The 26,962-nt window shown below is 42.4% G+C and overlaps 1 protein-coding gene across 1 annotated transcript; it reads left to right on the plus strand.

Annotated features, from left to right (window-relative positions):
- Positions 1 to 189: 189 nt before the first annotated feature.
- On the plus strand, positions 190 to 26,962 carry LOC112249839 (doublecortin domain-containing protein 2-like). Its single transcript, XM_024419560.1, has 9 exons — positions 190 to 260; positions 831 to 962; positions 1,242 to 1,391; positions 1,539 to 1,599; positions 14,189 to 14,312; positions 15,566 to 15,666; positions 15,957 to 16,076; positions 18,380 to 18,550; positions 26,906 to 26,962. The coding sequence occupies exons 2-9, from the start codon at positions 919 to 921 to the stop codon at positions 26,960 to 26,962; spliced, it is 828 nt and encodes a 275-aa protein (XP_024275328.1). The 5' UTR covers positions 190 to 260; positions 831 to 918.

Raw genomic sequence — 26,962 nt, forward strand, 5'->3', positions numbered from 1 at the left:
GCTAAAATATACCGTTGGTTTCCAGTGACAGTGTGTAGCTAACCTTGCAGTTATGAATTTCACATTTGTACATCAGATAATTGAAATAATTTTGAATACTATGAAATACTGTGAGATGGAGCGAGGGACAGAAGTCAGAATGAATGGGGTTGTGGTTATCTCTTTTTTTATCCCTCCTTTCAGATAAAACCAGTGGTCCATAGCAGAATAATCGTGCCTGCACGGTGGAGGAAGTTTCTCCATGAGTCATGCACTATCAAGTCAGTACCGATTTCCCCAGTCGTCCCTTTACTAATGGGACTCTCCATGGGTAGCGTCGCAAACGTCACCCTATTCCCTATATAGCTAGTTCACTACCTTTTACCAGGGCCCATGGGTCTCTGGTCAAAGACACTGCACTATATAGGGAATAGGGCATTGTTTGGGACGTGGAACACACACAGCACTCCATTACTAACAGATTCCACCCCTGAGTCAAGCTAATAGAAGACTGCACACATGCCTCATTGAACTGATTCAATTGAGATTGGATTGGAATTGCAAAGCCATTTGTATTTAACTCATGGTGTTCATCTAGTCGTGGTACAATCAGCAACGCTTGCACATCATTTAACTTTGAGAAGAAAAGCGAATGTCCTTGTAGGATGATATTGTTCTTCATGTTAATAATGGCATGGTAATGGAGACAAAAACAGACACATAATATGCTACAGCCTCAAGCCCTCAACAGTTGGGTAGCTATGGTGGAAATGAAGATTACTGTACATGTAGACAACCTTGTTGATGAATGGAGCCACTGAATGTTGTGTTGTTGTATTGTTTTGTTGTAGTGTTTTTACCAATGGAGATGTCTTGGTTCCTCCAGCTCGGATACTTATACCAAAGTATACTCTAAGGAGCTGGGAGAGAGTACTGGCCATGGTGACGGAGAAAGTGCACCTTCGCACTGGTGCTGTGCATAGGTAGGTCTACCCAGTAGACTGTATCTCTCAATGATTATCCACAGGCGTTTTGTTTGGCTTTTTTTTTACAACATTTGTATGTCCCAAATGGCAACCTATTCCCCATAGAGTGCACTACTTTTGACCAGAGGTCCTGGTCAAAAGTATTACACTATATAGGGAATAGGGTGCCATTTGGATGCATGACACTAACTGTAGTAACACCGCTGCCGCCGATGGTTAAACTATATACTGTAGTCTACTTACCAACCATGTATTTTCTGTGTGTTCTCTCGTCAGATTGTACACATTAGATGGGACCCCATTATCCGGCTCAGTGGAGCTAGAGAACAACCACTACTACGTAGCGACAGGAGTGGAGAGGTTCAGGCTCCTACCATACTCACACTGGGTACCCAGGAAAGGACTCATCCAAGACATCGGCCTAGGGTAAGTAATACATACCCTATGGTGCTTGGTCAAAAGAAGAGGACTAAATATAGGTTGCCATTTTGTTTACAGACAATGTTTTGCTGTGTGTCACAACACAAAAAGGGTAAATATTGAATCCATCTGAAATATGTATTTTTCCCCCAGTGTCCACAGTGACTTTCTACCACCAGTGATGAGGAAGGGAAAGCAACACACAAGAGAACTGGTAAGTCCTCTGTAAGTGATAACGTTAAGAATGTTTTATTTATAAAAAAAAACTAAGCATTGCTTAGGCAATAACAGTAGTTTGTGTTGAATTATTGATAAAGTAATTTATAAAACTAGAGAGGTAGCTTGAAATGTTCATCTACAGCTTCAGAATGTTATATTAATAGTCTGAGTGAAAAGATGCTCATCAGAATTGGATAGGATACTATATGATTATAAGTTGGTTGATGTAATCCTGTCTATAATAAAGTGATCACATCATCATATGCATGTTGCCCTTTTCACCAACTACTAATAGTTTGACTATGTCTTCTCTGAATATGGCCTATTTTTTAAAACATTTTATTTAAACTTTATTTAACTTGGGAAGTCAGTTAAGAACAGATTCTTATTTACAATGACGGGGAAAGTGGGTTAACTGCCTTGTTCAGGGGCAGAACCACAGATTTTTATATTGTAAGCTTGGGGATTCAATCTAGCAACCATTCAGTTACTGGCCCAACGCTCTAACCACTAGGCTTCCTGCCGCCCCAAAATACAGACCATAAATACAGACCGTCAATACAGACCGTCAATAGAGTACTGTTAATACAGACCGTCAATACAGACTGTCAAGAGAGTACTGTTAATACAGACCGTCAATACAGACCGTCAGTAGAGTACTGTTAATACAGACCGTCAATACAGACCGTCATTACAGACCGTCAATACAGACCATCAATAGAGTATTGTCAATACAGACCGTCAATACAGACCGTCAATAGAGTACTGTTAATACAGACCGTCAATACAGACCATCAATAGAGTACTGTTAATACAGACCGTCAATACAGACCGTCAGTAGAGTACTGTTAATACAGACCGTCAATACAGACCGTCAATAGAGTACTGTTAATACAGACCGCCAATACAGACCGTCAATACAGACCGTCAATAGAGTACTGTTAATACAGACCGTCAATACAGACCGTCAATAGAGTACTGTTAATACAGACCTTCAATACAGACCGTCAATAGAGTACTGTTAATACAGACCGCCAATACAGACCGTCAATAGAGGACTGTTAATACAGACCGTCAATACAGATCGCCAATACAGACCGTTAATACAGACCGTCAGTACAGACCGCCAATACAGACTGTTAATACAGAACGTCAATAGAGTGCTGTTAATACAGACCAACAATACAGACCGCCAATAGAGTACTGTCAATAGAGTACCGTCAATAGAGTACTGCTATTACAGACCGTCAATAGAGTACCGCCAATAGAGTACCGTCAATAGAGTACTGTTATTACAAACCGCCAATAGAGTACCCCCAATAGAGTACTCTATCAATGGCTGTCTGTTATTACAGACCGTCAATAGAGTACTGTTATTAGAGATCGCAAATAGAGTACTGTTATTACAGACCGTCAATAGAGTACCGCCAATAGAGTACTGTTATTACAGACCGCCAATAGAGTACTGTTATTAGAGATCGCAAATAGAGTACTGTTATTACAGACCGTCAATAGAGTACCGCCAATAGAGTACTGTTATTACAGACCGCCAATAGAGTACTGTTATTAGAGATCGCAAATAGAGTACTGTTATTACAGACTGTCAATAGAGTACCGCCAATAGAGTACTGTTATTACAGACCGCCAATAGAGTACTGTTATTACAGACCGCCAATAGAGTACTGTTATTACAGACCGCCAACAGAGTACTGTCAATAGAGTACTGTCAATAGAGTACTGTCAATAGAGTACCGCCAATAGAGTACTGTCAATAGAGTACTGTCAATAGAGTATCGTCCAATAGAGTATTGTTAATACAGACCATCAATAGAGTATTGTCAATACAGACCGTCAATACAGACAGTCAATAGAGTACTGTTAATACAGACCATCAATAGAGTATTGTCAATACAGACCGTCAATACAGACCGTCAATAGAGTACTGTTAATACAGACCGTCAATACAGACCATCAATAGAGTACTGTTAATACAGACCGTCAATACAGACCGTCAGTAGAGTACTGTTAATACAGACCGTCAATACAGACCGTCAATAGAGTACTGTTAATACAGACCATCAATAGAGTATTGTCAATACAGACCGTCAATACAGACCGTCAATAGAGTACTGTTAATACAGACCGTCAATACAGACCATCAATAGAGTACTGTTAATACAGACCGTCAATACAGACCGTCAATAGAGTACTGTTAATACAGACCGCCAATACAGACCGTCAATACAGACCGTCAATAGAGTACTGTTAATACAGACCGTCAATACAGACCGTCAATAGAGTACTGTTAATACAGACCTTCAATACAGACCGTCAATAGAGTACTGTTAATACAGACCGCCAATACAGACCGTCAATAGAGGACTGTTAATACAGACCGTCAATACAGATCGCCAATACAGACCGTTAATACAGACCGTCAGTACAGACCGCCAATACAGACTGTTAATACAGAACGTCAATAGAGTGCTGTTAATACAGACCAACAATACAGACCGCCAATAGAGTACTGTCAATAGAGTACCGTCAATAGAGTACTGCTATTACAGACCGTCAATAGAGTACCGCCAATAGAGTACCGTCAATAGAGTACTGTTATTACAAACCGCCAATAGAGTACCCCCAATAGAGTACTCTATCAATGGCTGTCTGTTATTACAGACCGTCAATAGAGTACTGTTATTAGAGATCGCAAATAGAGTACTGTTATTACAGACCGTCAATAGAGTACCGCCAATAGAGTACTGTTATTACAGACCGCCAATAGAGTACTGTTATTAGAGATCGCAAATAGAGTACTGTTATTACAGACCGTCAATAGAGTACCGCCAATAGAGTACTGTTATTACAGACCGCCAATAGAGTACTGTTATTAGAGATCGCAAATAGAGTACTGTTATTACAGACTGTCAATAGAGTACCGCCAATAGAGTACTGTTATTACAGACCGCCAATAGAGTACTGTTATTACAGACCGCCAATAGAGTACTGTTATTACAGACCGCCAACAGAGTACTGTCAATAGAGTACTGTCAATAGAGTACTGTCAATAGAGTACCGCCAATAGAGTACTGTCAATAGAGTACCGTCAATAGAGTATCGTCCAATAGAGTATTGTTAATACAGACTGTCAATAGAGTACTGTCAATAGATTACCATCAATAGAGTACTGTCAATAGATTACCACCAATAGAGTACTGTCAATAGAGTACTGTCAATAGAGTACTGTTTTTACAGACCGCCAATAGAGTACTGTCAATAGAGTACTGTCAATAGAGTACCGCCAATAGAATACTGTTATTACAGACCATCAATACAGTACCGTGAATAGAATACTGTCAATAGAGTACCATCAATAGAGTACTGTCAATAGAGTACTGTTATTACAGACCGTCAATAGAGTACCGCCAATAGAGTCCCCGACTTGAGTACCGCCAATAGAGTACTGTCAATAGAGTACTGTCAATAGAGTACCACCAATAGAGTACCGCCAATAGAGTATTGTTATTACAGACCATCAATAGAGTACCGTCAATAGAGTACTGTCAATAGAGTACCATCAATAGAGTACTATCAATAGAGTACTGTTATTACAGAAAGTCAATAGAGTCCGTCAATAGAGTACTGTTATTACAGACTGTTAATAGAGTACTGCCAGTAGAGTACTGTTATTACAGACCGTCAATAGAGTGCCGCCAATAGAGTACTGTTATTACAGACTGTTAATAGAGTACCGCCAATAGAGTACTGTTATTACAGAACGTCAATAGAGTACTGCCAGTAGAGTACTGTTATTACAGACCGTCAATAGAGTGCCGCCAATAGAGTACTGTTATTACAGACTGTTAATAGAGTACTGTTATTAGAGATCGCAAATAGAGTACTGTTATTACAGACTGTCAATAGAGTACCGCCAATAGAGTACTGTTATTACAGACCGCCAATAGAGTACTGTTATTAGAGATCGCAAATAGAGTACTGTTATTACAGACTGTCAACAGAGTACTGTCAATAGAGTACTGTCAATAGAGTACCACCAATAGAGTACTGTCAATAGAGTACCGTCAATAGAGTATCGTCCAATAGAGTATTGTTAATACAGACTGTCAATAGAGTACTGTCAATAGATTACCATCAATAGAGTACTGTCAATAGATTACCACCAATAGAGTACTGTCAATAGAGTACTGTCAATAGAGTACTGTTTTTACAGACCGCCAATAGAGTACTGTCAATAGAGTACCGCCAATAGAATACTGTTATTACAGACCATCAATACAGTACCGTGAATAGAATACTGTCAATAGAGTACCATCAATAGAGTACTGTCAATAGAGTACTGTTATTACAGACCGTCAATAGAGTACCGCCAATAGAGTCCCCGACTTGAGTACCGCCAATAGAGTACTGTCAATAGAGTACTGTTATTACAGACCGTCAATAGAGTCCGTCAATAGAGTACTGTTATTACAGACTGTTAATAGAGTACTGCCAGTAGAGTACTGTTATTACAGACCGTCAATAGAGTGCCGCCAATAGAGTACTGTTATTACAGACTGTTAATAGAGTACCGCCAATAGAGTACTGTTATTACAGAACGTCGATATAGTACCGCCAGTAGAGTACTGTTATTACAGACCGTCAATAGAGTACCGCCAATAGAGTCCCGCGAATAGAGTACCACCAATAGAGTACCGCCAATAGAGTACCGTCAATAGATTACCGCCAATAGAGTACCGCCAATAGAGTACCGCCAATAGAGTGCTGTTATTATAGACTGTCAATAGAGTACCGCCAATAGAGTACGCGAATAGAGTACCGCCAATAGAGTGCTGTTATTACAGACTGTCAATAGAGTACTGTCAATAGACTACCACCAATAGAGTACCGCAAATAGAGTACCGCAAATAGAGTACCGCCAACAGAGTACCGCCAATCGAGTACCGCCAATAGAGTACCACCAATAGAGTACCGTCAATAGAGTACCGCGAATAGAGTACCGCCAATAGAGTACCACCAATAGAGTACCGCCAATAGAGTACCACCAATAGAGTACCACCAATAGAGTACCACCAATAGAGTACCACCAATAGAGTACCGTCTATAGAGTACCGCGAATAGAGTTCCACCAATAGAGTACCGTCAATAGAGTACCGCGAATAGAGTACCGCCAATAGAGTACCGTCAATAGAGTACTGTCAATAGAGTACTGTCAATAGAGTACCGTCAATAGAGTACTGTCAGTAGAGAACCGTCAATAGAGTACTGTCAATAGAGTACCGTTATTACAGACCGTCAATAGAGTACTGTCAATAGAGTACCGTCAATAGAGTACCGTCAATAGAGTACTGTTATTCCAGACCGTCAATAGAGTACCGTCAATAGAGTACTGTCAATACAGTACCGCCAATAGAGTACCGCCAATAGAGTACCGCCAATAGAGTGCTGTTATTACAGACTGTCAATAGAGCACTGTCAATAGAGTACCACCAATAGAGTATGCGAATAGAGTACCGCCAATAGAGTGCTGTTATTACAGACTGTCAATAGAGTACTGTCAATAGACTACCACCAATAGAGTACCGCGAATAGAGTACCGCCAATAGAGTACTGCTAATAGAGTACCGCCAATAGAGTACCGCCAATAGAGTACCGCTAATAGAGTACCGCCAATAGACTACCACCAATAGAGTACCGCCAATAGAGTACCGCCAATAGAGTACCGCCAATAGAGTACCGTCAATAGAGTACCGCGAATAGAGTACCGCCAATAGAGTACCGCCAATAGAGTACCACCAATAGAGTACCACTAATAGAGCACCACCAATAGAGTACCGTCTATAGAGTACCGCGAATAGAGTTCCACCAATAGAGTACCGTCCATAGAGTACCGCGAATAGAGTACCGCCAATAGAGTACCGCGAATAGAGTACCACCAATAGAGGACCGCCAATAGAGGACCGCCAATAGATTACCGCCAATAGAGTACTGTCAATAGTGTACCGTCAATAGAGTACTGTCAATAGAGTACTGTTAATACAGACTGTCAATAGAGTACCGTCAATAGAGTACCGTCAATAGAGTACTGTCAATAGAGTACTGTCAATAGAGTACCGTCAATAGAGTACTGTCAATAGAGTACTGTCAGTAGAGTACCGTCAATAGAGTACTGTCAGTAGAGTACCGTCAATAGAGTACTGTCAATAGAGAACCATCAATAGAGTACTGTCAATAGAGTACCGTTATTACAGACCGTCAATAGAGTACTGTCAATAGAGTACCGTCAATAGAGTACCGTCAATAGAGTACTGTCAATAGAGTACTGTCAATAGAGTACTGTCAATAGAATACTGTCAATAGAGTACTGTTATTACAGACCGTCAATAGAGTACCGTCAATAGAGTACCGTCAATAGAGTACCGTCAATAGAGTACTGTCAATAGAGTACTGTCAATAGAGTACTGTCAATAGAGTACTGTTATTACAGACCGTCAATAGAGTACCGTCAATAGAGTACCGTCAATAGAGTACTGTCAATAGAGTACTGTCAATAGAGTACCATCAACAGAGTACTGTTATTACAGACCGTCAATAGAGTACTGTCAATAGAGTACTGTTATTACAGACCATCAACACAGACTGCCTATACAGACCGTTAATACAGACCATCAATACACTAAGTTCTGTTAATAGGGTGTCCTTTTAGAAAACTGCACTATTAAATGTGTGTATAATTGGGATTGAATCAGGTAATTACAGCATATATGACTCCTCCTGATACGTCCTTATAAAACAATTCTCTGAAATGATTTGCGGCTTAAATGACTTCACATTGCAAATGAGTTAATGAAGCATGATCAAGTCATTGGAAGAGGAGAGCAACATCACTAAGGAGGAAAAGCATCTCTCTCTCTCTCTCTCTCTCTCTCTCTCTCTCTCTCTCTCTCTCTCTCTCTCTCTCTCTCTCTCTGTCCTTCAGATCAGATGAGTTATTGTTGGGCGCTAAGCTGTCAGTTTCCATGGTAATAAAGAGATATTTCACGTTGACCTTTTCTAAAACCAAAGAGTTGAGTCGGCATACTAGCTCACTCCCCTCAGTCATTTAAACCCTTATATCTGAGACACTTATCTTTATTCACACCGGGGTGTCCAGGAGTAGTGACAACACAGAGTACACTGTGTGTGTGTGTGTGTGTGTGTGTGTGTGTGTGTGTGTGTGTGTGTGTGTGTGTGTGTGTGTGTGTGTGTGTGTGTGTGTGTGTGTGTGTGTGTGTGTGTGTGTGTGTGTCCTTGCATGAGTGAGTATCATATGTTGTAATTAATCACAATAGAGATTGTTTGGCTCAAGAGGAATTAAGGATGTCGGTTGGTTGTGTTTTCACGCTAGGTCAATCTGTTGAAGGGCATCTAAAGCTGCCTGAACCATTCTGAATGAAAACCTCATCAATATTTGTTGTGGTTTTGACATTAAAGCCACTTAACGTTTTTGATTGGACACATGATGCAAGGAGACACTTTTATACCACTAATTGGTTATTTCTACTACGTTACACAGATTAGGCTGGTTCCAAATGGCATCCTATTCCGTCTATAGTGCTCTACTGTTGTCCAGAGTTCACACACTGACTGAAACTATTTCAATATCTGATTAACCAGGACTTGAGATGGCAATACTCTACTTTTCAATAAATTGAATATAATCCAGATGGGCTCATTAGCGTTTCATCACATTACTTTTGGAGTTTTGCCAAGTCCTGAACAAAATTAATCAATCTTTGGTTTGAAAATTCTGCATTGCTTCAACTGATGTTGTCTTCTCAGTACATACCACACGGGGGCGATAGAGGATCGGCTATTGGCTCATCAGCCCTTCAGGGAGTCAACAACTCATATTCATTCTTTCTTTCTTTCATTCTTTCATTCTTTCATTCTTTCATGACTGTTTCTCTCACTGGCACTTTTTTAACTACAGCTACATCTTGTCTAATGCTTCTTGGCCGCTGGTGTCTGTTCTGTACAGTACATGATGATTGAAGTGCTGTCTGGCTCCATAGCTTTAGATCAGAGGTAGGCAACAGTTGGCCCGTTGGTCAAAACCGGCCTGCAAGTATATATTTTTTGCTCCCCCCAAGGTTTAAAAAATATTACAAAATTGTATTTGGTAAAAAAATACAGTACAATCACCAGGAATTCAGCTTAAAATTAGTTTAATGTAGGAAATATGTTCCCAGGTATTCCCACAAATAAAAAAAAGAGATATGTGATTGTGTCTCAATGTAATCAAGGTATAAATAATTATTTTCACATGCAATATATTTTTGGGCTTAGTTGTGGTACATTTGCAGTGTACAATTATAATTGTGTTCCGGCCCCCTGACTATTTGCTCCACCAAAAATTGTCCCGCGGCTGAATCTAGTTGCCTACTCTTGCTTTATATGTAATGTCCATGCTGCCCCTGCTGTGTGGCGGCCCTTCATATAAAGCTGTTTGAGAAGGGAGCCTATGGCGAGGTCATTAGCCCAGTCCATCACTCTAATGCTGAGTGTTTGATCGTGCAACGCTGGCTGGGGCAGATAAATGCAAGAATTCTTCTTACTGTAGCTTATCATTCATCAGACGTTTCTATTTCTTGACTGTTGTCAAGAAATGTATCAGATGTGTTCTATTTAATAGGCACCAAACATAACCCAAACAGGGATGCACTTACATGAATTTGATCATTAAAATATGCTTGTTTTCCTTTTTCGTTGCAAGTAAAGCCCCCCTGCCAAACCCTCCCCTAATTCGGACAACGCTGGGCCAATTGTTCTCAGCCCTTTTGGACTCCTCATCACAGCCAGTTGTGATACAGCCCGGGATCAAACCCGGGTCTGTAGTGACACCTCTAGCACTGCGATGCAGTGCCTTAGACCGATGTGCCACTCGGGAGATCCCAGACAGAAATATTCTGTTCGCTAGAGTTTTTCTGCAAGACATGACTACTGAACTCTTCTACTTACAGCATCTTACCAGTGATCGGGATATGTGCTTGTTTAACCTACTTTGATTGAATGCACTGATTGTCAGTCATAACGGTAGCTACAGCAGTTGGCTGGTATTTTCACTCGATGTTCATTTCTAGCCAATGTTCATTTCTCATTTCTGATGTATCTTGTGTGATGTCCACTTTGACTTGCTGTGTGTAGTATATTATTGTATATACAGTGTAGCCTATATTTCTGCCCTGTTTCCATCCAATGTTAGATCCACAATGTCATGGGGATCTGGATGAATTCATAAACCCTTCAGAGTGCAAATAGGGATTTATGAAGGTCCAAAATGGCATGTTATTGCCACAGGGAGGCGTGTTGGAAACAAAGACCTGTAAATATTGAACAGAATCGCAACCCCTCAAACCTAAAGCAAACAGGTGTAATAAACTGAGATGAATATAAATATCTTCGGAGGGTCAGTCATTGGCATTGAGAAATAGAGAACTGTTTGAACTTTGCTCCTAGTGTAGCCCGAGCCTCCGTCAATATCTGCCTGCGGTCTGAATAACCGATGCCTGCTCTTGCTACTCACTGAGGGGCGTAGAAACAGACAGAATTCAAAGGAGTTGATCAGTGAACTTAGCCTAGCTCCCTGGGCTGCCTGTGTTTCTATAAGGTCTCCGTCCCAAATGGCACCTTATTCCCTATATAGTGCACTACATTTGACCAGAGCCTTATGGGCCCTAGCTGGTCAAAAGTAGTCCACTATGTAGGGAGTAGGGTGCCATTTGGGACACATACATGGAGTCTAGCTAATAAACATCCTCCGGTTCCCCAGACACCACATTAGCGCACTAACAAACACCAATGCCTGCAGTGCAAGGCTTCAGAAAGACACACAAAGAAGATCAGTTCTCTTCACCCCTAGATCCCCCTGCGAGGAGTCAACTAAAAGCACCATGATGGAAGAAAATAAATAAAACATACACTTTCTATTCTTCTTTTCCTCTTCCCGTTCCCCAAAGAACAGGGAATATTTCACCCACAGACGCCTTGTGTTGATAACGCATGTGACATGCTGATTGGTTACCCTCCCACCCAACAACATCCTCCTCCTCTCCCTTTACCCTTCCTCCCCCTCCTCTCCCTTTACCCTTCCTCCCCCTCTACCCTTCCTCCCATCCTCTCCCTTTACCCTTCCTCCCCCCTCCCTTTACACTTCCTCCTCCTCCTCTCCCTTTACCCTTCCTCCCCTCCTCTCCCTTTACCCTTCCTCCCCCTCCCTTTACCCATCCCCCCCTCCTCTCCCTTTACCCTTCCTCCTCTTCCTCTCCCTTTACCCTTCCTCCCCTCCTCCCTTTACCCATCCTCCCCTCCTCTCCCTTTACACTTCCTCCTCCTCCTCTCCCTTTACCCTTCCTCCCCCTCTACCCTTCCTCCCATCCTCTCCCTCTACCCCTCCTCCCCCTCCCTTTACCCTTCCTCCCCTCCTCTCCCTTTACCCTTCCTCCCCTCCTCTCCCTTTACCCTTCCCCCCTCTTTTACCCATCCTCCCCTCCTCTCCCTTTACCCTTCCTCCTCCTCCTCTCCCTTTACCCTTCCTCCCCCTCCTCTCCCTTTACCCTTCCTCCCCCTCCTCTTCCTTTACCCCCCTCCCTTTACCCTTCCTCCCCCTCCCCCTCCTCTCCCTTTACCCTCCCCCTCCCTTTACCCTTCCTCCCCCTCCTCTCCCTTTACCCATCCTCCCCTCCTCTCATTTCTTCCATTAATAACTGGCTGTGGGGCTGCCATAAAAAGACAGATATTCCCAGGAACTATTTTTTTCCCCTCTGAGCACATTTGCATTTTTCCTGTTTGATCAGGACTGCTAAATGAGACGAACGCTATTAGACATTAATGGCTGCTCCAAATCTATCAATAAATTATTAGTTTGCAGTGCACTGATTGGCTGTGCATGAGATGTATTGGAACCAGACTCATTCAATGGGCCAGTCACTGGGGAACAGCTAAGCTAATCAGCACCACCACCTCAACAACAGAGCACTGGTAGAAACAAAGAGCCAGACATTAAAAAACACACGTTGGCTTGGCAGTCTGAATGATTTCATAACAACAGTGGGTGTAATTCATTAAATTCATCATGTTTATTTAACTCTGTGCATGGCACACAGTGTAGTTGAATATTAATCATGGTTCTCCATGATCAGTTACTGTACCCAGTCAGTCAGTCAGTCTTTAGTCAGTCTTTAGTATGTGTGCAAGATTCTCTTATTGCCACTGTCAGTGTCAAGTCAATGTATCCCACGAGCCATGAAAACCAGGTCACATTCTATGTAGATTAAATTCCCCAAGTAATCAAAATGGTAACCTTTGCAATTACACTGCAATAATTACACTGCGCCTGCTTGCTTAATCTGTCATTCTGCCCCTGAGCAAGGCTGTTAACCCACTGGTCCTCGGGCACCGAAGACGTGGATGTCGATTAAGGCAGCCCTCCTCACCTCTCTGATTCAGAGGGGTAGGGTTACATGTGGAAGATCATTACATTTGAATGCATTCAGTTGTACAACTGACTAGGTATCCCCTTTCCTTATGTAACTTCAATACATAGATATATGTTAAGGACACTTATTTCAAAGTGGGACCAAACCATAAATAAGTGGATTCAAACAACATACTAATCAATGTTTTTATCATGTATAAGGTAACTGGTTTGAATTCCAATGAGGGACATGTAGTGAGACAGTCTGAGACAAGTCGTGCATCCCAAATGGCACCCCATTCCCTATGCAGTGCACTACTTTTGGCCAGTGCCCAGAGGGACATAGGGCTCTGGTCAAAAGTAGTGCACTATATAGGTAAGAGGTTGCCATTTGGGAAGCACACAGGTTACTGCATTAGAACAAAATTCTCATGCATAAAGATGCATCAGAATCAGTAGATATATCTCTGTATAGGAATGTTCACTACAGAGCCCCCCAGCAGTGGTGGTAAAAGTACCCAACTGTCATACTTGAGTAAAAGTAAAGATACCTTTTAATAGAAAATGACTCAAGTAAATTTGAAAGACACCCAGTAAAATACTACTTGACTAAAAGTCTAAAAGTATCTGGTTTTAAGTATACTTAAGTATAAAGTAAAAGTCAATGCTATAAATCCTTTCAAATTCCTTATTTTAAGCAAACCAGACGGCACAATTTTCTTGTTTTTTAAATTTATTTAAGGATAGCCATGGGTACAGTCCAACACTCAGACATCATTCACAAACAAAGCATTTATGTTTAGTGAGTCCACCAGATTAGAGGCAGTAGGGATGACCTGGGATGTTTTCTTGATAAGTCTGTCAGTTAAACCATTTTCCTGTCCTGTTAAGCATTCAAAATGGAACGAGTACTTTTGGGTGTCAGGTAAAATGTATGGAGTAAAAAGTACATGATTTTCTTTAGGAATGTAGTGGAGTAAAAGTAAAAATAGTATGAATAGTAAAGTAAAGGACAGATACCCCCCAAAAAAAATACTTAAGTAGTACTTCAAAGTGTTTTTACGTATTTACTTTACACTACTACCCCCCAGTAGCTTTGTTCCATGTGTAGTTTGCAGATCACAGACAACAGGCAGACTCTGTGTTCTACCCCAAGTCTGAGAGAGAGAGAGCTGCCATGAAGCAGCAGCCAGTCTCCACCACCTCAACCCCTCTCCTCCTCCTCTCATCAGGGGGTATGTAACACACGCATGCCATCACTCACCAGACACATGTCTCTCTCCCGCTTAATGCACCTCCATCTCTTTTTAGTGTGTGTTTTCATGCGTACAAATGTGTATATAGGTGTGGGGGCCCCGGTGTGAATACACTCGAGAGCCCCTCTGTTAAATCATAGCAAAGGTGTCCCGGGCGCCAGAGAGAAAGGTGGCGACGCTGCAAGGTGAATATTTTACCTCATCTCAGCCTCAAATAGGATCATAAATGAATTCACTGCTAGAGTCTTGTCAACCTTGCCTGATATGGCTCTCTTCTGTTCTCCTTCTCTTCTCTTTTCTGGGTGTTCTATAGGGAGGAGGCAGGATGCCAATCAATCATTATTTTCATCACAACTCCATCAGACAAGAGATTGTTGTGGATGGCTTTCTGCATTTTAATAATGGCTATACTGCTGTCTATTCGTTGTCTGCATTGTCGACTGAAAGACTATTCTTATTCGTGATGGGCGGAGAACCAAATTGCCCCCTATTCCCTATAGGGACTACGCCTACTGTACTTGGGAAATAGATTTCCATTTGGGACACAAATGTTCCTTCTGATATTATTTTTATCACATAGTCTACATGTGTATTAACAGGAACATGAACATGACAATATGAACATGATTAAGCTATCATTGCACCTATCTAAGAATGGTGCTACCGTAGCTGGTGGCCGAAGTACTGCTTTCTGGTTAGCACAAAAGACATTGCCATAGACATGTATGGCATTCAAGAGCGATAGCCTAACAATTTAGCTAGCTAAAAGTTTTTGGGATTGTACAAGCATCTTAAAGAAAACAAAGACCCGCACACTACTCTTTCCCGTCATAACTTTAGTTTATTTAACCTTACATATTGGCATATGGCCTTCGTCAGAGCTTCTGTGGGGTAGAGACAGGAAGGAGCGCTCAAGCCAACCGTTTAGGTTTGAGAACAGAGCCTGACAGTGTAAGGAAGTGGACAGGATGTTAACCCTGACTGACAGGCTCATTGATTAGGTCACAGTTAAAGGAGAAATAAGAGAGAGCAACAGAGGATGGTACCACAGACAGACAGACTTGGCTGTGACCCAAATGGTACCCTACTCCCTATAAAGTTCCCACAGGGTTCTGGTCAAAAGAAGTGCACTAATTAGGGACTAGGGTGCCCTTTGGGCCCTAGGTGGCTGACTGACTGAGTGTCATTAGAAGGACTAATGGTGATTAATGGTCTGGTTGGTCTCTCCTCAGAGGACAGTGTGTTCAAAGCCAAATCAAGGAGGAGGGAGACGGTCGGGGTGGCAGAGATACAAGAGGATGGACAACTAACAGTGGACCTGCCAATCGACCAGGTAACATGGTGTGCATCCCAAACGGCACCCTATTACCTATTTATTGCACTACTTCTGACCAGGGCGCATAGAGATAAGGGTGCCATTTGGAACGTGTCCATGGATGGACCCCCAGAGATATGAACATTTAAACACAGTCAATATAGGAAAGAGAAATAAACAGCTGGGTGAAATTATAGGGGCTACTTTTAAATTCCAAGCAAATAGACTAGACTTTAGAGAGACATTTGCCTACTGTAAAGTGTGTGTTCTTCAATGAGATAGTAACATCAGAGGTTGGACCCTGGCAGGTGGAGGCCAAGGTGGTGGAGGAGCAGTGTGATGTCATCATGGCGTTGTCTCCTCAGCAAGACAGTGGTGGAGGTGAAACGTTCTGCTCTATAGTACCGAAGTCAGCCAGCTCCAAGAAGGTCAGTCTTATTGTGTGCACACACACACGCACACAAACACACACACACCACACCACACAGCCTGGTCTCATAGATTAGACATAACATAGTAAACATAAATTCAGGACACTCAAATTAGTATGATATGTTACGTTTGGTATGATTACTTAAGGCAAAAAAGTGAAAGGCGGGTGGTTGGTCGGGTTAGTGTAGGTAAACTTTTGTCTTGAAGCCCAAAGGTTGCATATTCGAATCTCATCATAAACAGCTTTTGCATTTGAGCTAATTAGCAACTTTTCAACTACTTACTACTTTTAAGATACTTTGCTACTAGTTAGCATATTAGCTAACATTAAGCCTAACCTTAAAACCCTTTAACCTGTTGAGTGTAGGAGGCAGTATTTTGATGTTTGGATGAAAAAACGTACCCAAATGAAACTGCCTATTTCTCAGGCCCAGAAGCTAGAATATGCATATAATTAGAATCGGATTAGGATAGAAAACACTCTAAAGTTTCCAAAACTGTCAAAATATTGTCTGTGAGTATAACAGAACTGATATTGCAGGCGAAAACCTGAGGAAAATCCAACCCGGAAGTGCCTCTTATTTTGAAAACTCCCTGTTCCATTGCATGCCTTCCCTCCATTTAAAGGGATATCAACCAGATTCCTTTCCCTATGGCTTCCACATGGTGTGAACAGTCTTTATACATAGTTTCAGCCTTTTATTCTGAAAAATGAGCGAGAACGATCACATTGTGTCAGTGGATGGCTTGGTGTCACCAGAGTTTTGCATGCGCAACAGCTTGGAGCAGACATTTTCTCTCTCTCTCCTATTGAAAAAGCTACGGTCCGGTTAAAATATTATCGATTATTTATTGTAAAAACAACTTGAGGATTGATTATAAAAAATGTTTGACATGTTTCTACGAACTTTACGGATACTATTTGGAATTTTCATCTGCCCGACATGACCTGCACGAGCCGGTGGATTACTAAACAAAACGCGCCAACCAAATGGAGGTTTTTGGATGTAAAATTATCTTTATCGAACTAAAGGAACATTTATTGTGTAACTGGGAGTCTCGTGAGTGCAAACAACCAAAGATCATCAAAGGTAAGCGATTAATTTTATTGCTTTTCTGACTTTCGTGACCAATCTACTTTGCTGCTAGCTGTTTGTAATGTTTTGTCTGTTGAGAGAGATGTCCTCACATAAATGCTTTGTTTGCTTTCGCTGTAAAGATTTTTTGAAATCTGACACGCCAGGGGGATTAACAACAAGCTAAACTGTGTTTTGCACTTGTGATTTCATGAAAATTAAATATTTTTTCTAATTTAATTTAAATTTGGCGCTCTGCAATTCAGCGGATGTTGACAAAAATGATCCCGCTAACGGGATGGGTGTGCCAAGAAGTTAAGCTAACCTTTCCCTAGCCCTTTAACCCAATTCCTGAACATAACCTTAACCCTAAATCCTAACGCTAACACCTAGCCTGGGTAACATTAGCAAGCTAGCTAATGTTAGCTCCTAGCTACCTAGATAACATTAGCCACAACATATTTGAATTTGTAACATATCATACATTTTGCAAACTCGTAACATATGGTACTATTGGCAACTTCGTAACAAATTGTACATTTTGGAAATTCGTAACATATCATACGAATTGTAATTTGGAACACATGATACTAAATGGAGTGTCTCGGATTTACGTACAGAATAATATGAAATGCTCTCAGACCAGGTTGCACCACACACACTCACTCCCATTGTCCCCATCGTCCCTGTCCCCTTCCCAAGGGACAGCCATGTGTTGCAGTCAGTGGCTACATCCCAAAAAGCACCCTATTCCCTATAGTGCACTACTTTTGACCATGGCCCATACGGCTCTGGTCAATGTTGGGAATAGGATGCCATTTGGGACACGTGTTTGCTTCACAGACCCTGGCCGTTGCAATGAACTAGATGGATTTGTTAGTTCCACATAAAGGCCATAGACAGAATGCCAACCGTAGCTGTTTTATCAGTGGGAAGAAACAAGAACATTTATTTTTTACTCAGCATCTTTATGTAGGGAGTGACTCCCTGGGCTCTGTGTCCTCCGCTTTATGTGGAGGCATTTGTGTCCGGTTCCATTGGTATCCTATTTGTTTAAACTATTTCTATACTTTTATACTTTTAAGATTTCATTTGACTTTTTTATTTTCAAACATCACAGGACAGAAACTAAGACAATACAAAACAATATCCCAAACAACAACCTCATCTATCTTTATTAGAGCGATGTATCTTGACTGGTGATGTACTTTCTTGTACTGTAGGCCTCGGCCAGACTGACCAGTGCCTTTCCTGAGCAGTCAGCACCCCAGGCCGGGCCCCCAGAAACGGGTCGAGTCACCCGAACCCTCACCCACTCCCCCGCAGGGACCAGCCCCACCACACCTACCAGAGACACAGAGCCCCTACAGACACATGGCAAGACTGAGCCACAGGTACGTGAATACTTCATTGAGTAATGGCAAGGTGAGCGATAGGGACTCAAAACACAGTGGTATCCGCAACTCAAATGGCACAACAATATTCCCTATATAGTGCACCAGGGGTACAACTTACACTGGGGGCAGTTTTGCATTTTTGTCCACACCAGTTTTACTTTGGCTTTTTTCCTATTTTGTTGCCTTACAACCTAGAATTAAAATAGATTTGTAGGGTGTTTGTATCATATGATTTACACAACATGCCTACCACTTTGAAGATGTAAAATATTTTTTATTTTGAAGCAATCAAGAAATAATACAAAAAAACAGAATACTTGAGTGTGCATAAATATTTACCCCCAAAAGTCAATACTTTGCAGAGCCACCTTTTGCAGCAATTACAGCTGCAAGTCTCTTGGGGTATGTCTCTGTAAGCTTGGCACATTTTATTTCAACTTTATTTAACTAGGCAAGTCAGTTAAGAACAAATTCTTATTTTCAATGACAGCCTAGGAACAGTGGGTTAACTGCCTGTTCAGGGGCAGAATGACAGATTTGTACCTTGTCAGCTCAGGGGTTTGAACTTGCAACCTTCTGGTTACTAGTCCAAAGCTCTAACCACTAGGCTACCCATCTAGCCACTGGGATTTTTGCTCCAGCTCCTTCAAGTTGGATGGGTTCCGCTGGTGTACAGCAATCTTTAAGTCATACCACAGATTCTGAATTGGATTGAGGTCTGGGCTTTGACTAGGCCATTCCAAGACAATTTAATGTTTCTGTTTAAACCACTCGAGTGTTGCTTTATCAGTATGCTTAGGGTCATTGTCCTGCTGGAAGGTAAACCCCGTCCCAGTCTCAAATCTCTGGAAGACTGAAACAGGTTTCCCTCAATAATTTCCCTGTATTTAGCGCCATTCACCATTCCTTCAATTCTGACCAGTTTCCCAGTCCCTGCCGATGAAAAACATACACACAGCATGATGCAGCCACCACCATGCTTCACTGTGGGGATGGTGTTCTCCGGGTGATGAGAGGTGTTGGGTTTGCGCCAGACATAGCGTTTTCCTTTACGGCCAAAAAGCTAAATTTTAGTCTCATCTGACCAGAGTACCTTCTTCAATATGTTTGAGGAGTCTCCCAAATGCCTTTTGGCAAACATTTTAATAAGCAATGTCTTTTTTTCTGACCACTCTTCTGTAATGCCCAGCTCCATGGAGTGTATGGCTTAAAGTGGTCCTATGGACAGATACTCCAATCTCCGCTGTGGAGCTATGCAGCTCCTTCAGGGTTATCTTTGGTCTCTTTGTTGTCTCTCTGATTAATGCCCTCCTTGCCTGGTCTGTGAGTTTTGGTTGGCGGCCCTCTCCTGGCAGGTTTGTTGTGGTACCATATTCTTTCAATTTTTTAAATAATGGATTTAATGGTGCTTTATAACCCAACCCTGATCTGTACTTCTCCTCAACTTTGTCCCTGACCTGTTTGGAGAGCTCCTTGGACTTCATGGTGCCGCTTGCTTGGTGGTGCCCCTTGCTTAGTGGTGTTGCAGACTCTGGGGCCTTCAGAACAGGTGTATATATACTGAGATCGTGTGACAGATCATGTGACACTTAGATTGCACACAGGTGGACTTTATTTGATAAACTATGTGACTTCTGAAGGTAATTGGTTGCACCAGATCTTATTTAGGGGCTTCATAGCAAAGGGGGTGAATACACATGCACGCACCACTTTTCTGTTTTTAATTTTTGTATTTTCTTCTTAAACAAGTAATTTCACTTCACCAATTTGGACTATTTTGTGTATGTCCATTACATAAAATCCAAATAAAAATCTATTTAAATTACAGGTTGTAATGCAACAAAAAAGGAAAAACACCAAGGGGGATGAATATTTTTGCAAGGCACTGTATCATTGGAATGTGATACGAGGCAATGGTGTGGATATATACAAAATAAAAATGATAATATATGCCCCCCCCACTTCTAAAACCAAAGTTGCGCACCTGTAGTGCACTTCAAAGTAGTGCTCTATAAAGGGAATAGGGTGCCATTTGGGATGGATCATTTGTTCAGAGCAAGAAACACATCTGTGTCAGAGAAAAACTTTTAATTCAGTAACAATATCTTGAAATAGATTTTCAGGGGAAGTGCATTGTAAGCTGAGAGGAAGTATCTTCAGCATTGTCAATAGTGATGGAAATGGCTTACTGTTATATATCCCGCTCAAACGGACATTCAACTGTAAGCTGTTTACCTACTCTACCCTCACACAGCCTTACAATCCATGAAGAGAATTTACAACAGGGAGAGCAAGGTTAACATAAAGCCCCATTTTCTCCTCATCACAATCATTTATTTAGATTTAATGGTATCGGCTGCTTTATCCATCAGTCAACAGTGCATTTCTTCTTAAGTAATAACGTGAGATATGCCAATACAGAGAGGGGATGCCGGATCAATTGTCGCTCTCTTCAGAAATTAGCAATACAAAATCAAATAGCCATTGATCCGTTCCTCATTGATTTCCTTTAGTCTTTTCCACCACAATTATCTCTTGTCCATCTCGCTGTGTTTTCTGGTTCCTATCCCGTCGGCTCAGTTTAGCTGCTCTTCAGGCTCTCTCTGAAGCTCAAGGTTAACTTTAATCAACCTCAGGCACTGTCACCGGCAGGCTGCAAGCTACAGCCCTGGAGCCTTCTGGTGTGTGTGTGTGTGTGTGTCCATCCAGCCTGCAGGCTCTATTCCTCTGGGTCCCTCCAACTGGATCAGAGAATTAACTCTAGTGTTCATGAAGCACTTACTCACTGAAGTATACTACAGCACTCATTACTCACCCCCAGCTCAGGGGGTCTCTACCACAGGCCCATACTTCATGAGCTCCCTCGCACATCATTCTCCAGCTCAGAGGGCTTCTATTGAGGATGTGGGTTCTCTGTCCCCCATCTCCCGTTGGTCCTTTTTTATAGTATTTTTTATTTCACCTTTATTTAACTAGGCAAGTAAGTTAAATAACTTATTCACAATGACGACCAACCCCGGCCAAACCCGGACGACACTGGGCCAGTTGTGCGCTGCCCTATGGGACTCCCAATCACAGCCTTATGTGATATAGCCTGGATCAGGCTGTCCTCAAGGAGGCTCAGAAAAGGCCGGACGTCCACGGCCACTCACCTTCCTCCAGTAATCATCATTGGTCGTTCCATGGTGAGGCACACCTTGGTTCCTGGAGCAAAGACTCTGTGCTACCCGGGGGCTATGGTGAAGGATATCGTAGCTGCTGCTGCTACTGTAGTGCATGTGGTATCAAATGACATCAAAAAATGTAAATCATGATTTTATTGTTCTGATCAACACCCTAAAAGGCTCTTGCGGCTGCAAAAGGTTCAGCAGGCTCTTAGCACTTTAAATCTTGCTCAAAGACTACTGCCACTCTGTTGGCATAACTTTTATAGATAGCTTTGAAACCTGCTAAGCTTACAAAAAGTGTGTGCCCTCAGGTCTGGAGGGAAGCAAAAGTCATACCCCTCCCGAAGAAAAGTAAAGCACCCTTTACTGGCTCAAAAAGCCGACCAATCAGTCTGTTACCAACCCTTAGTAAACTTTTGGAAAAAATTGACCAGATACAATGCTATTATACAGTAAATAAATTAACCACAGACTTTCAGCACCCTTATAGGAAAGGGCATTCAACATGAACAGCACTTACACAAACTATTGATGATTGGCTGAGAGAAATTTATAATAAAAAGATTGTGGAAGCTGTTTTGTTAGACTTCAGTGCATCTTTTGACACTTTACACTATACTGTGGTTTGAGAGTTACCTGTCTAACAGAACACAGAGGGTGTTATTTAATGGTAGCCTCTCCAACATAATCCGGCATTCCCCAGGGTAGCTGTCTAGGCCCCTTACTTTTTTCAATCTTAACTCATGACCTGACACTTGGCTCTGAGTTTTAAGCCTGTCTATGTATGCGAATGATTCAATACTATACTTGTCAGCTACTACAGTGAGTGAAATCACTGCAACACTTAAGAAAGAGCTGCAGTTAGTTTCAGAATGGGTGGCATGAAATAAGTTAGTTCTAAATATAAACAATAAATAAAAGCATTGTATTTGTGACAAATCATTCACTAAACCCTAAACCTCAACTAAATATTGTAATGAATAATATGGAAATTGAGCAAGTTGAGGAGACTAAACTGCATGGAGTAACCCTGGATTGTAAACTGTTATGGTCAAAACATATTGATGCAACAGTAGCTAAGATGGGTAGAGGTCTGCCTTCTTAAGAACAATATCAACAAGGTAGGTACTACAGGTCCTAGTTTTGTTGCACCTGGACTACTGCCCAGTCATGTGGTCAGGTGCCACAAAGAACTTGGGAAAATTAAAACTGGCCCAGAACAGCACAGCTGGCCCTTAAATGTACATGTAGAGCTAACATTAATAATAATGTGCACTACTTTTTACGTCGGCCCATAAGGTGAGAACAGGGTGCCTTTTTACCAGGGCCCATTGGGTGAGAACAGGGTGCCTTTTTTACCATGTCCCATAGGGTGAGAACATGGTGCCTTCTTTACCATGTCCCATAGGGTGAGAACAGGGTGCCTATTTTACCATGTCCCATAGGGTGAGAACAGGGTGCCTATTTTACCATGTCCCATAGGGTGAGAAGAGGGTGCCTTCTTTACCATGTCCCATAGGGTGAGAACAGGGTGCCTTTTTTACCATGTCCCATAGGGTGAGAACAGGGTGCCTTTTTTACCATGTCCCATAGGGTGAGAACAGGGTGCCTTTTTTACCAGGGCACATAGGGAGAGAACAGGGTGCCTTTTTTTACCATGTCCCATAGGGTGAGAACAGGGTGCCTTTTTTTTTTACCATGTCCCATAGGGTGAGAACAGGGTGCCTTCTTTACCATGTCCCATAGGGTGAGAACAGGGTGCCTTTTTGCCAGGGCACATAGGGTGAGAACAGGGTGCCTTTTTTACCATGTCCCATAGGGTGAGAACAGGGTGCCTTCTTTACCATGTCCCATAGGGTGAGAACAGGGTACCTTTTTTACCATGTCCCATAGGGTGAGAACAGGGTGCCTATTTTTACCATGTCCCATAGGGTGAGAACAGGGTGCCTATTTTACCAGGGCACATAGGGTGAGAACAGGGTGCCTTTTTTTTACCATGTCCCATAGGGTGAGAACAGGGTGCCTTTTTTTTACCATGTCCCATAGGGTGAGAACAGGGTGCCTTTTTACCATGTCCCATAGGGTGAGAACAGGGTGCCTTTTTTTTACCATGTCCCATAGGGTGAGAACAGGGTGCCTTTTTTACCATGTCCCATAGGGTGAGAACAGGGTGCCTTTTTTTTACCATGTCCCATAGGGTAAGAACAGGGTGCCTTCTTTACTATGTCCCATAGGGTGAGAACAGGGTGCCTTCCTTACCATGTCCCATAGGGTGAGAACAGGGTGCCTTCTTTACCATGTCCCATAGGGTGAGAACAGGGTGCCTTTTTTACCATGTCCCATAGGGTGAGAACAGGGTGCCTTCTTTACCATGTCCCATAGGGTGAGAACAGGGTGCCTTTTTTACCATGTCCCATAGGGTGAGAACAGGGTGCCTTTTTTACCATGTCCCATAGGGTGAGAACAGGGTGCCTTTTTTTTACCAGGGCACATAGGGTGAGAACAGGGTGCCTTTTTTACCATGTCCCATAGGGTGAGAACAGGGTGCCTTTTTTACCATGTCCCATAGGGTGAGAACAGGGTGCCTTTTTACCATGTCCCATAGGGTGAGAACAGGGTGCCTTTTTTTTTTACCAGGGCACATAGGGTGAGAACAGGGTGCCTTTTTATACCATGTCCCATAGGGTGAGAACAGGGTGCCTTTTTACCATGTCCCATAGGGTGAGAACAGGGTGCCTTTTTTACCAGGGCACATAGGGTGAGAACAGGGTGCCTTTTTTACCATGTCCCATAGGGTGAGAACATGGTGCCTTTTTTTTACCAGGGCACATAAGGTGAGAACAGAGTGCCTTTTGGGATGTAACTGTGGAGTATTCCGATGTGTGATCCTACAGAGTAATGTTGTGATGCTCTACTTCTATGGGGAGGTTTCTCAATAAGAGCATTGAGCAAGATGATAATGGCCCTGTCACTGTATGTCTTGTAAAGCAATTAATAGCCACTTTAGTGAAGTGATCAGTGATCAAGGACCTATGTCTATAACAACCCAGGTCGAGACCCAAATGCAGACACAGGAGGCAGGCAGATGGTTAGAGTCTTTGATATTTATTAATAGAAAAGGGGCAGGCAAGAGGCAGGTCGAGGACAGGCAGAAGTTTGTAAACCAAGTCAGAGTCAGATGGGTACAGGACGGCAGGCAGGCTCGAGGTCAGGGCAGGCAGAATGGTATGGCAGGTGGGCTCGGGGTCAGGGCAGTCAGAAAAGGTCAGAATCGAGAGGACTGGAAAACAGGGACTAGAAAAATAGGAGTACGGAAAAATACGCTGGTAGGCTTGACGAGACGAACTGGCGACAGACAAACATTTATACCACCGGTATAAATACACAGGGGATAATGGGAACAAATGGGAGACACCTGGTGGAGGGTGGAGACAAGCACAAGACAGGTGAAACATCAGGGTGTGACACTTGTCACACACACAAACCACACACAGGCAACTTGATGAAAAATATGTCCTACTCTACCTTTACTGTAATATTCTAATCACAACAACAGTGGCCAGACATACACCACCCTCTCATTCACAACATTCTCAATGTACGGGTAGCTAGTCTCTTTCTCAGTGGACACAGAAACACAGCAGATCATATCATCTTTTATACCGCACACCCAATGACACTTTAACTCCGCTGGTTCCTCTCTGCTGGTCCGCGGTACTGTATTTAGCTAGCTAGTTTTAAAGGCCCCCTCTCCTTTAAAAGAGTGGCAGGAGTTAACGGGGATCCCTAATAAATACGAATACAACAAGTTATTGGCTGCATTGTGAGCAATGAGCCAGTGATGTACAGTGACCCAGGCAGCCTGCTGCTACCAGTCATAAAGCAGAGTGGTGATTCAAGGCAAAAATGTGTGTTCAGTCATCATGACATGTCGTAATCTGCACACATGCTCTCTCTCTCTCCCTCTCTCTCTCTCTCTCTCTCTCTCACACAGACACACACACACAGACTTATGCTTACAGGTGTTAGCATTTCTGTGGTGTTAGCATTGCTGTGGTGTTAGCATTGCTGTGGTGTTAGCATTGCTCTATGTATGTCACTTGGTTCTGTGGCTCTGCTCTTGCTCTCTGATGTACAGTATATCACATGCATATGCAAGATGATGATGACGATGATGCCCTTCACACTCATTGGAATTTCCCTGTGTGTGTAAATCAAGTGTGATTTCTCTCTCTCTCTCTCTCTCTCTCTCTCTCTCTCTCTCTCTCTCTCTCTCTCTGTCTCTACTGAGGGTTGGTTGTGGCATCAGTTGAACTACTAAGACATATCCTGTATTGTTTTTATCTGCATCTAAGAATGTTGAGTTACCAACAACCCCTGCTTGATCTGCATCTTCTTGAGAATCATTCCAAAGCATGAAATGTCACTGGGGAAAGATTTAATCAGTTACACCAAAACAACATTTTGTCACATTGGTGTTTGACCACCTAAAAAAGGCAAAGGTTTAAAGGAAAATCTGCTTATTTGGGTAGTTGTCGTTGGTTCTGAGAGAAGGGATAGGTCCCTGTTGTTTGTGTTGAAACAGCATCTCAAATGGCACCATATTTCTATGTAGTGCCCTATGGACCCTGGTCAAAGTAGTGCACTATACAGGGGATAGGGTCCCGTTTGGGGCTGGACTGTGGAGTGTGCTAACCAGCTCCTGCTGTTGACCCTCCCTTCCTCTCCTTATAATCACATCCCACTGCTAGTTTGATGCAACTCACAAACCAGATTTGAGTTACATAAATTATGACAGAAATATTAACTAAATGCACAATTTGTCAGGCTTGTCTACGAACCGGAGCTAGCTGATGTATTTTCCTCCTGGTGAAACGTCAAGAGGGCCACGAGACATGCTGAGATTAAGTTCATCTATAATTTATCACAGAGTGCATCTCAGACCGCCCCTTCGCACTCGAATGTAATCTGACATTATATACCTCAAACGCATGCACACACACACACACACACATATACCCACACACACACACACACACCACCCTCATCTTCAAACCACACTCCAGTATATGAACCCAGCCCCTCTATATAGCATGCAGGTGGAGTGTCGCGTTTTAAACATGATGTTCTTAATTCAACTGTCTCTTAATGCATCCATTGTGTTTCTCTTTTTTTCGTCCTCTAGAATGTAAAGAAAGCCCCCAAGGTGGCGACGAGAGCAGAAGACACAAGACGTCAGTAG

The sequence above is a fragment of the Oncorhynchus tshawytscha genome, linkage group LG05 (assembly GCF_018296145.1).
Source record: "Oncorhynchus tshawytscha isolate Ot180627B linkage group LG05, Otsh_v2.0, whole genome shotgun sequence".
In the NCBI taxonomy this organism is placed as follows: Eukaryota; Metazoa; Chordata; class Actinopteri; order Salmoniformes; family Salmonidae; genus Oncorhynchus; species Oncorhynchus tshawytscha.